Raw genomic sequence first — 14887 nt, 5'->3', positions numbered from 1 at the left:
TCAATCTGTTCCCCATTTGCGAACAAAGAAGAATAGTGACCTCTCTCTCACGGATTAATGCAATCAATATTGTGTGTACTGAGAGCTATACATAAGAACAACAAACATTTGAGGTATGTAATCACTTACAGATGAGAAAAGCAACAATGTCACTGTGAGTCAACTGTATGGGGGCACAAACCATACAAGGGAGATGAGAACATAACTGCTATGGACTCAAAGTCCATTTTCAGCAGTGGTTTCTGCAGTGTTTCTTGCACATATGTTATTTATAGGATTATCTTAAGTTTCTGTTTCCAAGGACCAGAACCTTTTGAAAAGAAACATTACTAGAATGTCACTTTCTGTGAGTTTGTCAGCAAGAACCAACTTGAGCACCATTTTAGCAGAAAGGCAGGATATCTTAAACACCGAACTATAGAATCCTGAAGGAATCACTGCGTAGAAATATATGCTCACCTGGGGTCCTGGGAACCCCTCCAGTCCAGAGCGACCATCCAGCCCTGGAAATCCACGGTCTCCCTGTAAAACAGATGAACAGTGTAATAAGGAATCCTAGACTTCACCACAAATGCCAATCACCAATCCAATCCCATCCAACCCCCTATAAAGTATTTAAAATAATACAATTAAACATTCCACAAAAACAGCATCCATGAGAGTAGAGGCAAAGGTTTCAAAGTATTTTTGCTTTATGATTCATATTTACCTTCTCTCCTGGCAAACCAGGGAGACCAGGGCTGCCAGCATCTCCCTGAAAGTTAACAACAACAAAGGACATTGCATACATTGCATGATCTACATATAACATAAAATGGTCACTTGTGTGTCTGCCTGTGCCCTGCTAGGCTATTGGAACGATGATTCTTAGCAATTGGCACTCATATTTTTGGCCAATATTCATCTTTCCTGAAAATTACAAAGCACAGGCATGAGGAGAATATTTATTTTATTTATTTATTTAAAACATTTGTATCCCGCCCTATATCACTAGGATCTCAGGGCAACGTACAAATAAAATCATACAATATAAAACAATAAATATACACAGCTAAAAACAAATTAAACCATTAATCAAGTTAAAACCAATATATAATTTAAAAGCAGTAAAAACAATTAAAACAGTTAAAGCAAACCAGGTGAATTTAACTATTAAAGGCTTTATTAAAAAGCCATGTTTTTACTTGGTGCTGGAATAGAGTCAGCGTTGGCGCCAGTCGGGCCTCCAAGGGGAGGGCATTTCACAGTCGGGTGCCACCACAGAGAAGGCCCTCTCCCATGTCCCACCATAGCGTATGTGTTGCGTTGGTGGGATGTGGGGAAGGGCTCCTCCAACAGATCTCAAGTCTTGGGCAGGCATACATAAGGAGAGGCTCTCCCTCAAGTATCGCGGTCCCAAGCCGTTTAGGGCTTTAAATGTCATTACCAACACATTGAATTCCAACCGGAAGTGTATAGGCAGCCAGTGCAATTCCTTTGCAATACCCAACACTTGTCATAGATAGGACTGAGCTTAGTGTCATGACAGGCTCGTCTTATACCCTCAATAACCTATAGTCCACTAGCGCTTGTATCTACTGCTATGCATTTTTTTTGCCTTATATAATTAATATGAATTAATATGATTGGCTTGGTAGGGAAACTATGTTAACTTGAATAGCATAATGAGGAAACCAAAAATGATCACTCCTAAGCCATACTAACAAACAAACAATCAAAACATTTCCTGACCTTGAGTCCTGGAAGTCCTGGTAAACCCTATAAAAAGAAAAAGTAAGTTATCAACCAAATTTCTGATTTCATGAGCTATAGGAGAATATGGCCTCCTCAAAGACATATTAATTCCTGCTTTGTGTGTATTTAGCAGTAGCTAATAATATTCATAGTGGAATCCTCTGTTCCAGTGCAAACAAGATCCGCTACTCAGATCTTAAATATCACAGCCTACAAACATGGCAGTCCACTGTTGATTGTGAAGTAATGTGCCAATTAGTGGTCTATGTACTTCATCCCTAGCATGCTGGTTTCTGCAAGAGAGATAGCAATTGAGCAGGGATCTCTAACTGAGAAGTGGCAACACAAAAAGCTTTCAGTGCATGTCCAGTATAGACCCGTTATGCTATATTGTTCTTGCAGCTGAGGAGGTCAGAATATGATTTCAAGTGTGCATCATTTTCTTTAGACTGCATCCCTTTATCACTAGCAGTAACCCATGACATTTGTGTAATGCAGTGTTGAAATAGTAACCATGACACCCCATGAAAATATCAAAATTATTTGCAGCCTAATCCTATGGAAGTTTGCTAAGAAATAACACTCACTGTATTATTCAATAATGCTTGGTCCCAAGTGAATAGATGGGGTCTTGGAGTCTCAGAGAAAGAAAAGGTTGAACAAAGGAGAGAGGAATTACCTGTTGTCCTTCTGGTCCACGTGCTCCAGGGACAGCAGAAACAAATGGCAGTCCTGAGCCCTCCATATCATCCTAAATAATAGCATATGGCATTAGTTACTCTACAAGTATGTATCTTGTAACTTTTCTCTTTGTATGTCATTTTGTGAGGGCTTGGCTCCAAAAAGCATATTATAAATACTTTGAATAAACAAACAAACAATCATGGGTAGAGTTACAACCCTGACAGTGGCCCAATTTGGATGCTTAATTCCTGGCTTGTTGAGCAGTTGGGAACAAATAATAGGGGCATATGTTTGTTCCTCATCCCTCCTCTCCTCAGTCAGCTGTTACATCGAAAATGGAGAACTGTGGTTTAATGTCAGTTTACTAACCAGGTTCTTAAACCAACTTCAAATTGGTTTAGATGCTGATTAGTAAACTGTCATGAAATCACCGGTTCTTCATTTCAGACAAAATGGCTTATTGGGGCTTAATTAAACTCGGATGCAAACACTGAAGAAGTGTGCACTTTTCCTTAATATACACATTTTCACTTTTTTTTAAGAAATCCATTGCAAAACTCAGAGAAGTCTGAATTTCAAGAGATAACAGAGTTTCGGTCCATACCTTAGTTCAAATGTGCAAAATTAGATAAGTTCTCATTAAAAAGTAAACCAAGCAAATTTCGCCCCATTCCGTAGTGAACTAAGCCTCACTATGTGCAATAGCTGAATTGAATGCTTGTCCTCCTCCTGTTTACCCTTGCCTCTCTCTAACTTTCTTCCCTCTGCATGGAACTTTAGACTGTAAAGTGACCTGACTTTTGCATGTTACTCTGTAAAGCATCGCACATGCATTGCTAACATCATTATTATCAACAATAAGAAACTGTTCAGTTTTTCAGCATTTTGCGCCTCTGGATCTTATTCCAGTCCACCCAACAGTGATGTATCAAATCTGGTACTCACAAATCCAGCCGCAAGTCCTGGCCCCGGGGGACCCGGAGGCCCAGGCTGTCCTCGGGGACCCATGGGCCCAGGAAGGCCTGCCAGGCCAGTTTGACCTGGTGCTCCCGGCAGCCCGGCATCTCCTTTACTGCCCTGGAGGTAAACAGGAAAAGATGTTTGAATACAGGAAAGAGCTGTAAAGTAAAAGTTGGCCAAAGAATAGCCAATAGCATGTCATAAATGGCCATATCTGTGCACCAGCACATACAAATGCAGAACCTGAGCAATGCATCCCTGATAATAGAATATTATGCACAGTATTCTCAGGACAAAATGTTGCAATGCTGCCTCTTGCATTACAAGCATTCAGCATATTTGTACATACACCTGTCCAGAATTGCATATGCTGCTTATCTGCACTCTGTACAGCCATCTTAGCAACCTGGTGCCCTCTAGATGTTTTAGACTACAAGTCCAAGCATTACTATCAGTCATGTTGGCTGAGGCTGATGGGGTTTACAGTGTAATTTTCCACATTATTGAGGTAAGTGTGCATAACTGGACAAAAGAACCCTGCTGACTTATCTTGTGTTTTGCAGTTGTCGATCAGCATCCTATTAAGTGAGTATATACCTTTGTAGAACACTACTCACAACTTCAGTGCACATGTACTCAGGGCATACATCTTCCTTGCACTGTCGTTCATCAGTAGGCTTGTGTGGCCCAAACTGGTGGTCTTCACACAGATAAATATCTTGTATGAGCAAGGGTTCTGAGGATATGTGGGGAAAACCTGCTTCAGTCCAGACATCTGACAACAGACACTGGTTTCAGGACTGTGCCCAAAGTCTTTGCATGTTGTTTACAGAATATGTGTGCAATAAAGAGAGAAAGTAATTATGATCTATCGGCAACATAGCTTACAGAAAACACATACCATTTTTATTTAATAGACGTATGCTATTGAAGTTCAATAACAAAAGGCATTCTCATTTGAATTCTTTTCTTGCATTCTCTAAACTGAATAATAATGCAAAACATTAACTCTAAAAATGGGAGGAAGTAAAACATGCATCCTTTTCTCTAACAGCTCTTAAGAATGCTGGGTTAATAAAATAAATAGAATGAGATCGTTATATTTAATTAGATGTGTCTATGTGGGAAACGAAATCTTACATGTAAGTTTTATAAAAGATGTTATAAGAATTAGGGCTACCACCATCAAATAGACCAAATCCAAGAAAAAGGTTTAAAGAACACCTACCAGTGTAAGTAATGCAAGATGCAATACATGGTGGTAGGTGTTTCTCTCCAGATGATGTTGGACTGCAACTCTCATGCAAGCTGGGGCTGATGGGAGTAGGAGTCCAACAACTTCTGGAGGGTTGCAGTCTCCCCCGTCCTTCTCTAGACCAACACAGCCATTCTTGCAAGACACTCAACATGCAGGAGCTCACTGCATTTTCTGCTTTTGTTACTATTATGTCTCCTATCAGATTATATTATTTCGAAAAGGAGACAATTGCAGCATATAACTAGACTGTGCCACACAGGAACATGCACAGAGATGTTACCTCCGTTCTTGGTTTCCCCCTATATGGGACTGTGTAGTAGTAAGAAAGTAGCTTAAGTACATCAGGGGGAATAGGAAGCAGAGTATTCTGGATAGATGGAAAAAAAGTGAATGAAGACAGAAAGAAAGGAGGAGGAGAATAAGTGATCTGTGATGGATCACATTTTTGCATGCTCCCCTATGTGCACGTTTCTCCCTCTGATGTACTAGGTTCTGTTTACTTTTTCTTTTGCAGGATTTCTACACAGTGGAGTTTTCAAATGGTATCAACCACCAGCAGTCTAAAGCAGTACAGCCCACGCTGCCATCTCAGGACCCTGCTACCTATTTGTGCTGCATGTGTAGACCAGGTTGAACACAAAACACTTCTCCTGGGTCAAGATAAATGTGTATTAGTTTTGAAATGATGAGTAGAGGTATAACTGTACTTGCAGGAGTCATGCGATTATATCTGAGTGGCTGGTATGTAAATTATAAATTGTGCCAACATCTGATTATTATTGGTAGTAAAAACGAAATATTACATGAAGTTGTAAATTTATGTAAGGAACTTTGGCTGTCATTCGATCTGAATTTAGAACAACACTCCCCCATTTTCCAATGTGGAAGGTAAGTTGGCTGCATAATAGCCTGGAACTGGGCTATACATCTACCTGTACAAAAGGAAAGATGTGGGGGACAGAAATGTCTAGGTAGAGAGACTGGGAAAGGCAAGAATTGGGCTGTGAAGGTGTTTCCCTAACAATTCTGTTGCTTCAGGCTCTCAACTTATAATAGCAATTCCACTGAAACCATCTTTAAAAACAGTCACATAAGATGTTGGGGAAATTTGACAGGAGCAGAACTGAAGGGGCAATGGCTGAAAACCAGAGCAGCCAAAATATAGACTAGGAAAAGAATGTAGCCAGGAACAGGGGTGTTAGTCAGTGAAAATGTGGCTATTTACAGTGATATTTGATAGCATCTGGACTACAGTCTTGTGAGGGAGAGGTTAAAACTAGTTTAAAGTATTCATCTGGCTTATTTCCTCACCTGTGTATACTAAGGAAGGGTGTTACTACAAAGGAAGTTCTAGCCCCAGCAACAAGCTGGGGAGGTGATGGGTGACTGACATCTTACAATTGTCTTTCTTAAAAAAATATATATCTCCAAATACATAAAGAATATATGGTAAATATAATGTTCATCCTAACCAGTTTCAGACCTGTTTTCCTGTCATGACCCCTAAGAAGGAAACTGGAGAATTGCATTTCATAGAATCATAGAATACTGATTCTAAAGAAGCATCCTTACCAATTAGTGGTTCTTTGCCCCACAAAAAAACAATGTCTGAACAGCAATTTGTAGAACTGCAAAGTGTAAATTCAAAACTGTATTCCAGGGATGGGCAACTTCATAGAATCATAGAATAGTAGAGTTGGAAGGGACCTATAAGGCATTGAGTCCAACCCCCTAAATGCAAGAATCCACCTTAAAGCATCCCTGACAGAAGGTTGTCCAGTTGCCTCCTGAATGCTTCTAGGGTGGGAGAGCTCCCTAGGTCATTGGTTCCATTGTCATATTGCTCCAACAGTCAGGAGGTTTTTCCTGATGTCCAGCCAGAATCTGGTTTCCTGTAACTTGAGGCCATTATTCCGTGTACCTGCACTCTGGGATGATTGAGAAGAGATCCTGTCCCTCCTCTGTGTGACAACCTTTTAAGTATTTGAAGAGTGCTATCATGTCTTGTGTTGTGTGAACCATTCCTAACTATGGTGGTTACATTACTACAGTTTAAACATACTCACTAAACATTTCCTGCAAATGAGTGAGTGGCCTAACCATGGCTTAGGATGTTGTCTGAAAAGGCCCACACTCAAAAGGACTTGCTGCTCAGAGAGGAAGCCTTACAATGGTATTGCTGCCAACTCAGGCCCTTTCTATACCATTCAGGTGTAGAGGGAGGGAGGGGGGCCAATCCCAGACCTACCTCTTTCCGGGATCGTCCCCCATGTCCAAATGGCCAGTGCAATGTCCGGGATTGGAGGAGGGACGTCGCTCAAGTGGAGGCGGCCTTTTTTTTTTTTTTTTTTAGGTTACAAGACCTGGAGCACACTCGCGCTCCAGCAAAAGGTACATGGGGGGGGGGAGGAACCACCCGCTCCTGATCCCCCACCCACCCCCGATTCCTCCCGGCCTGGCTCCCTCCCTCTACTAAACCCCGCTACTCTTGGAGAGGAGGGCAGAAGCCGGGACGGGCAACCACACACCTCCCACGGTCTCAGGATGATCCTGCGATAGCAGGAGGAATTGGGTTTTCCCAGGGATTATTTCTCCCTGGGCAAACATGTGCTCATCCCCCACTGCCCCCGGGAGTCCCTGTGCATCATTTGGATGCAGAGGGACTCGGCTGTGACCAGCCCAGATTTTCGCGCTAGTGTAGAAACGGCCTCTGACTGAAAAGATGCCACAGTAACCATTTATCCAGAAAGTGAGCTATTCTACCTTAGGTCCAGGTGCTCCTGGAAGGCCTAGTTCTCCCGGTTCGCCCTGGAAAGGAAAAGACTAGTAAATTAATATTGAAGTACTAAAAGACAGTTTTACAAAGTAAATACAGGCCAGAGGCAGCCTAGTTGCACAGGCTGTTCCTAAGGAGCTTGCTATTGTGGCAATATTGCAACTTGTTGAAAGAACTTGCACAGAAGAGAGATACATACGCTTGCTCCATTCAACCCAGGCTGACCAATGATCCCTTCTCTTCCTGGAGAACCGGGAAGCCCCTGGAAAACATTACAAAAGGAAAGCTTCAGAAGCCTTTTTAAAGCAGCCAGTAACCACTTTGTATCCATTAAACTAGGGATGCGGAACCATCTGTAGCTGCTCATGTTTGGCTCTGCCTGCACGGCAGCTAGGCTTTTAAAAATACTCGGTACCAATTAGGGATGGGCAGCGTTTATTAAAGTCTGTGTTTTGCAGGTTGTCAAGCATCTTTCTGACAGATTTGGATCCCGCCCCCTCCCCCCTACTTTGGAAAAGACCGCAAAAAACAAACTTTTGCTGGCACGTAACATTCTGTGTATTTTTCTTAGCTCAGGATACAATCAATGAGCAGAGTGCACACGCACAGAAAGGAAAGAAACGACATTGCTACACAGCAGAAGCTGAAGAGAGGCTGAAGAAAGATCAGAGATGTAGAAAACATGTGTTTTACGCCCCAATCTGTGTTTGTTTACAAAAGAAACATATTGCCTGGAAATCTGTTGTTTGGGCAGGGGCAGTGGGGCAAGTAGAAACATGGGGCAGCTTATTATATCCCCCACCCCAAGGAAAAACAGCCCTTAGGTTCTGTAAAGCACCCCAAACTGGTGCCCTCCAAGTATTTTGGATTACAGCTATCAGCATTCCTGATCAGTGGCCAGCTAGTGGGCTGATGGGAACTGAAGTCCAACACAACTGGAGGGCACCAGGATGGAGAAGGCCGATGTAAAATGTTTCTTTCCCCATAGGTACTAGTTTAGACAGTCACTATTCAACATTTTGGCAACAGGATCTATCACACATTCTGGCTGGCAAATGCAATATCCACATTATTATATTTTACAGTCATTATTTTGGATACTGTTTTAGCTTTTGGTGAAGCTCACAAGCATATAGATTGGAGTGTTTGTGATCTACATCCCTAGAGAAGAACAGAGGTTTCAATTTCCTATCCACATTCAGCTGCATTCTGTCCATGCGATGACAACTGAAGAACTGATACCCAAACATAATCCAAATGATACTGGGAGGCACTGGGCATCTTATGGAGACAGACTCACATTATATCATCCTTGGTTATTTCCCCCAGCATCCCGTTTAACTTACAGGAGGTCCTGGGAGTCCTGGCATGCCATCTCTGCCCGGCACTCCAGGGAGGCCAGGTGGTCCTGGGAGGTCAGTACCATTCGTCCCAAATCTTCCAGGTTGTCCTGGCAAGCCAGGCACACCGGGTGGGCCTGGGGGCCCAGGAGGTCCTCTGGGGCCCTGAAACACAATGAATATGATGCGTGCCCAATCTGTTGTAGTCTAAACACATCACCCCAAGAGACCCTACAGAAATGGAAACAGCTACTTCCTGAGCATATTCTGCACAGTTCATGTCTGAGCAGCATGCTATACTCTGCCCCCCAAGAGGAAGCATGTTGAATGCAACACCGGTTCAACTCCTCACATTGCTTAGATACTTACTCGCAAGTTTTCCAAATCCCCTCCAAAACCAGAGCCTTCCATATCAATAAATGTCTGGAAGAAAAGCACACAGCATCATTAAAGTAGTCAAGCATCATAGAATAGTAAAGTTGGAAGGGGTCTATAAGGTCATCAAGCCGGACCCCCTGCTCAATGTCTTCAGAAGGCATTTAAAAGACACCACATTTTCTGAATTACATGAGGGAGAATTTTCCAAATGGTGGGTGCCGCAATTGTAACTGGGGCAAAGAATCATATGGCTCAGAATAGTATATCTGCCTAACTCTGGTTGTCCTACTGTGGGGTGGAAAGGGACTACAATTATAAGGAATTAAGACTGTCCAAAATGAGAGACAGTCAGATACTGCGCAGGGCATGCAAATAAATCAGAAAAGAACAGTGCTCGCCCGTCCAACTGCCTAGCATTTCTTTTGACATTTATTACCCCGTTTTTCAGCCACAATAGCTCCCACGGCAGCTTACAATAAAACATGTCATCAGTACAAAACAATACAAACTAATAAAGACACTTTAGAACAGAGCACATAATAAATTCAGCAATAAATCTAAAATGCCTGGGCAACTAAGAAGGTTTTGCCTGGTGTAAAAAAAAAAAAAAGAGAGAGAGAGAGCAGATTCAGCAAATAAACAGACAGACCTAAATAAATATTAGGGAAAGGGGAAAAATTGCCTACAGAGAAAGTCAGATAACTGCACTGGCAGCGCCGTATTTCAGTATTACCTAAGAGAGGCCCAGTGGGAGCAGTGGCAACAAAACAAGCTCCTCCCCATCCCTTCGTTGTGACTAGCTGGAACTTACCAACTTGTCCAATTTAGAACCAAGTCCTGGTTGCCCTGGTAGTCCAGGTGGTCCAGGGGGACCTCTTGCACCAACGCCTGGATCACCCTAGATGTAGAGAGCAAGTTACAAAGCTGAAAATGTTAGCCACATCCAAAAGGCAGCCACAGAGAGAACACTGCTCAGAAAATGCTAATTTCCAGTGAATTTGAAAGTTCAAGAACAACACATCAAATTATATTCTGCTCATACCTTTTCACCTTTCAGGCCAGGCTCACCCGGGGTCCCAGGGAATCCTTGGGGGCCAACATCACCCTGTACAGGAAATAAATAAGAGATGTGACTAAGACTCGGTGATTCTGGAAACCATAAAGAAAAGGGCTGGGGGCAACCTTTTTGCCCCCAAGAGGATCACATGCAGTGATGGGTGGCAAGTGGGCGCCACACCTGCATGGGTGGCAAGTGGGTGCCACACTCCCATTCACACATGCAGGCATGCACACACACACACTCCCCCACCCCCAATCTCAGAGCTCAGGTTTGGGGAGATTTAAACCTATACACACACACACACACCCCTGCTAAAATCACTTCATGCTCCCCTTCAGTGGGGGAGACATGTGATTTCAATGGGGAAATTGCATGGAGGGATTACTCTCCCCATGTGTTGTCTTTCCCATTCAAGCAGCACTCCTGACAACTCACCAAGCAACTGTGGTGGTCCACCAGGAACCCAGTTGTGCTGGGAAAGAAGATGCATGTGGAGAAACATTTCCACATGCCCCCTTCCCCAGCACAATCATGGCAGCAGCATGGGGAGGAATTTAGGGGTAGGGCCAAGGCAACAGTGGGCCACCCATGATGGGCTGGATAGGAGGCCTTCAAAAGCTACATGTGGCCTACAGGTTCCCCAGATGTGATAGGGAAGCATCTAGAATATTGGTTTACACGCCCACACCTATCGTTTAAGGTTGCAATCCTATGCATGTTTAGATAGAAAAAAGTCCTACAACTCCCAGCATTAACCAGCTAGACATGCTGGCTGAGAAATGCTGGCAGTTGTAGAACTTTTTTCCATCTACACATGCATTGGATTGAGCCTTAACAGTCACATCAAGATGAATTGTTTCTAAGAAACAACTGTACTGCCAACCTGCCTCCAGTGGCTCACATGAATAACTTTGCCTAAAATCAACAAGAACGTAGTCTAAGGGTGCTTCCAGATGGAAGGCTCCTAGTGACACAAATCAACAGACATTGTATGCCTATTCTGGCTTTTCCTCTTAAAAGGAAGAAGCAGTTGGAATACACAGAAGAGTTACAAATGGAAGACCACAATGGCTGGATCCCATAAAATTCCATATTTCAAGTAGGGTGTTTACAGGATAAAGCCTCATCTGGAAGCATCCTGACTGTATCAGATAAAACTATTTTGATCACTCAGAAATAAACATTAGTGACACTTGCGGACATGCTTGTGCGTAAAGTAACGCAACAGAAAATATTTTGTAAGAAATATTATAAAAACTTAATAAATTATATTGAAAAGGTTCTGATTGTTTACTATTTTGATTCACCCAGCCTAATTTCCCCACTCTTTAGGTTGTTAAACCTTTAGGGATTATGATTTATTTTGTGAAAATGCAGTAACTCAGCTATGGCATAGGATGGGTTAAAGGAATAACTAATATCCCGTTTTTGGTGGATGACCCCAGAATAGGGGTGTTATTTTAAGGTGTACAAAAAACTGGTCTTGTTATTTCTATATAATACCAGGTAGAACATCTACACACACACATTTTGATCTCTTCCCCCTACCTCATTTACACATAGTGATGTACGGTGCAATCCTAAAACCACTTATTAGGGAATAAGCGCAAATGAACACACTGGGATTTACTTCTGAGTAAACATCCATAGGATTGCATTGTAAATAACTTTCTATATTCCAAAAACAGGACAGCATCACATAGCAGTCAAATATATTTCTCTACAACTATCCTAAAAGGAGAGATGCAAACAACAGAACTTACTGGTTTACCATCTTCACCAGGATCTCCCTAGCAGGAATAAAAGGTAGGAGGTTAGTAGAAGCTAGATGTTTTTTCACACTTTTTCATTTCAACCCATCCCTACATCCCAGGTCCTCTTTCCTTAGTACCTTCTCAACATTCACAAGGGACTTGATGTATGGGGAAGGGAAGCATAGGCCCAGACACACATATTTGCACAAACATAGAAAGGGTGTTTGGTTTTAACCCTGTCTGTGCTGAAAATGATTTAGGGCAATATTCTATGCTTATTTAGGCCGAAAAAGGTCTACCACATTCCAGCTGGAGCATGCTGGGAGTTGTAGGACTTTTTTCGGTTTAAACGTGCATACGATTGTACTCTTAAGAGATAAAATTGTCCAGGGAGGGAGGAAGATTAGTCAAAGAGAGCAGTTATAGGATTGGTAAGGGAGAGGGAGTTATTTTGGCCAGCTCTGCAAAGTAATAAAAAAAGATTTTTTAAAAAATAGCAGGCGCACCAATCAAGGGAGGTACTCAGTTTGCATGCAGACAGACCTCAGAGAGAGTGGGAGAAATGAAGTAAGCAACAAGAAAAGCAGAGGAAAGGGGGGAAATGGCTAAAGCAGAGGACATTATATGAATCATAAACTGCTAATAGTTGAAAGGCTGAGGAGGCATTACATTATTAGCAGGATGGATGGATGGATATAATTATTTATATATTATAAATATATAATATATAAATAAATGCCTTCCTGAAACCAACCAAAGCGGTTTACAAAAATTGCAGAACATAAAAGTTATAAACACAGAAAAACATAATCAAACATTCAAAACAACCTTTAAAAAGTAACAATCATTAAAAAAAAAGTTTTAAAAAGTGTACTCTCTCTCACACACACACGCGCGCATGAATAGAGTGGGGCCTGTCAAAAATACACAGGGGAGTGCTTTTCAGAGTTTGGGAACAACACAGGAGAAAGCCCTTTCCCACATGCCTGGCAAAACGGCCTCTGCAAATGAGGGTGCCATCAAAGGACCCTTCCTGCTCTTACAGAGGTGAGAATGATATATGTTTTTGGAATTCCCCTTAAAAGTGTAGCTCTGACACCAGGGGGCTGCCTAAATCCCCCCCCCCAGTGGCTATGAATCATTGCTGCATCGGTTAAATGACACAGCCGCCAATTGGCTGCCACTGCGGGGCCAAGAGATGAAGATGCGCATTGGAAAAGTGGGGGGGCTTATCCTGATTTTTCCTGCTGGAGCAAGGTCATCACGGCTTTTCCGCCATCTGTCCTCGCTCCAGCACCACGCTGCAGGCATTTCCAAGTGGAAGGTGACCTCCCATTGGTCACGAAAGCTGGGCAAGGGGAGGGGGCGGGCCCGGCAAGCCAAATGGTTGCTGGAAAACCTGCGCTGACTCTTGCATTGGGATTACCAATGCCACCCCACAGTAGCAAAAGCGAGGGTATTTTTCTAAAGCAGGGGCAAACTGGCGCCACCAAGGCATCTCCCTGGATCTCTATGACAGCGAACTCTAGAGGCCATTTTAGAGGTTAAGCATTCATCAGTCCTTTAGACATTATTTTAATAGCAAAGATTCAAAGAGTGCAAGTAGTTTGTACATCTGCTAATAATGCAACAACTGACTTGGGACCGCAATACCTGATGGAACGCCTCTCCCGACATGAACCTACCCGTACACTGTGCTCAACATCTAAGGTCCTCCTCCGAGGGAAGCTCGGTGGATGGCAACAAGGGAGAGGGCCTTTTTGGTGGTGGCCCCCCGACTGTGGAATGATCTCCCCAATGAGGCTCGCCTGGCGCCAACGTTGTTATCTTTTCGGCGCCAGGTCAAGACCTTTCTCTTCTCCCAGGCATTTTAACAGCATTTAACAACGCTGAGTTTGTTTTTACCGGACCCCAGAACTGTTGTTTTTAAATGGATACTGTTGTTTTTATACTATTGTCTTTATGTTTCTGATGGTTTTAACCTATCACAGGCAAGCCTTTCCAACCACTACGTGCATTTTCCTCCATAAGGCAGCCCACCAGTTGAAATCAGCCACTGCCTGAAACATTCACTTACGGGTTCTCCATCCTTCCCAGGCAAGCCATCCTTCCCAGGTGGCCCCGATGGGCCCACGGGACCTGGATGCCCAGCAACGTGCTCTACCATGGAGCCATCAGGGCGCTGTACGATGGTTCCAGGGGGGCCGGGGGGTCCTGCAGGGCCAGGAGACCCTTGAGCACCAGGCTCACCTTTCTGTCCTTTAGAGCCTGGGTATCCAAAGCCCGCATTTCCCTAGAGTTGGGGGAGAAATATTACAGTTAAAACAAGCCAAACGTCACTTATTTTTTAAGTTATAGAAGCTGGAGGTGGGCATCTGCTAGATGTGAATCACTAAATCCCTTTATTGGCTCTCTTTGCTATGAAGACCTTCCTGCTTTCCTCTCTGACAAACCAGTAGAGAATTAATTACATGTGTATTTTTCTTCTTCCTTTTTCCGACCTCAAATCCCTGTCCTGTTCAAAATAATTGCTACAGGCAACTCAACACTAGTGCTTTAGACGAGGAGGTCTTTGGAGGAAGGAACCACCCTCCTACAACATTTGGCATATTGCTGAAAACTGTTGCCATCAACAATAGTAGGCACAGTTTTGCACTCCCATGGACAAAAGCCACACATGTTAGTTCTGAGGCAAGGGACTACAGTTAACTCTGATGTGAAATCTTGCCATGTGACCTGGATTGCACCCTTGCAGTCCATGTTGGGCTGATCTGGATGCTGCTTCTCTGGCCCATCCACTCACCACCACGGGCAGCTTGAAGGATAAACTACCCAGGAGTACACATGCAGCCCCTGTAAGGAGCTGTGCATTCCTTTACAGCAAGGTGAGCAATGTGTGACCCTCCAGATGTTGTTGGATTGCAACTCCCATGTTGCCCACCA

General features: G+C 43.3%; 1 protein-coding gene across 3 annotated transcripts in view; it reads right to left on the bottom strand.

The window, feature by feature from the left end:
* The window catches only part of COL18A1 (collagen type XVIII alpha 1 chain), a 185264-nt gene that overhangs the window by 29326 nt on the left and 141051 nt on the right, over positions 1-14887 (bottom strand). For all 3 annotated transcript variants that reach the window (XM_063116969.1, XM_063116967.1, XM_063116968.1), the window contains 13 exons: positions 14022-14237; positions 11954-11980; positions 10173-10235; positions 9942-10028; positions 9122-9175; positions 8759-8917; positions 7612-7674; positions 7400-7444; positions 3364-3495; positions 2414-2485; positions 1732-1758; positions 710-754; positions 460-522 (listed from right to left, as the gene is read on the bottom strand). In XM_063116969.1, the coding sequence (XP_062973039.1) occupies positions 460-522; positions 710-754; positions 1732-1758; positions 2414-2485; positions 3364-3495; positions 7400-7444; positions 7612-7674; positions 8759-8917; positions 9122-9175; positions 9942-10028; positions 10173-10235; positions 11954-11980; positions 14022-14237 (1053 nt within the window). The remainder of the gene's footprint in view (positions 1-459; positions 523-709; positions 755-1731; positions 1759-2413; positions 2486-3363; positions 3496-7399; positions 7445-7611; positions 7675-8758; positions 8918-9121; positions 9176-9941; positions 10029-10172; positions 10236-11953; positions 11981-14021; positions 14238-14887) is intronic.

Source organism: Elgaria multicarinata, chromosome 2 (assembly GCF_023053635.1).
Source record: "Elgaria multicarinata webbii isolate HBS135686 ecotype San Diego chromosome 2, rElgMul1.1.pri, whole genome shotgun sequence".
NCBI classification, from domain to species: Eukaryota; Metazoa; Chordata; class Lepidosauria; order Squamata; family Anguidae; genus Elgaria; species Elgaria multicarinata.
This window is presented reverse-complemented; position numbering and strand designations above follow the sequence as displayed.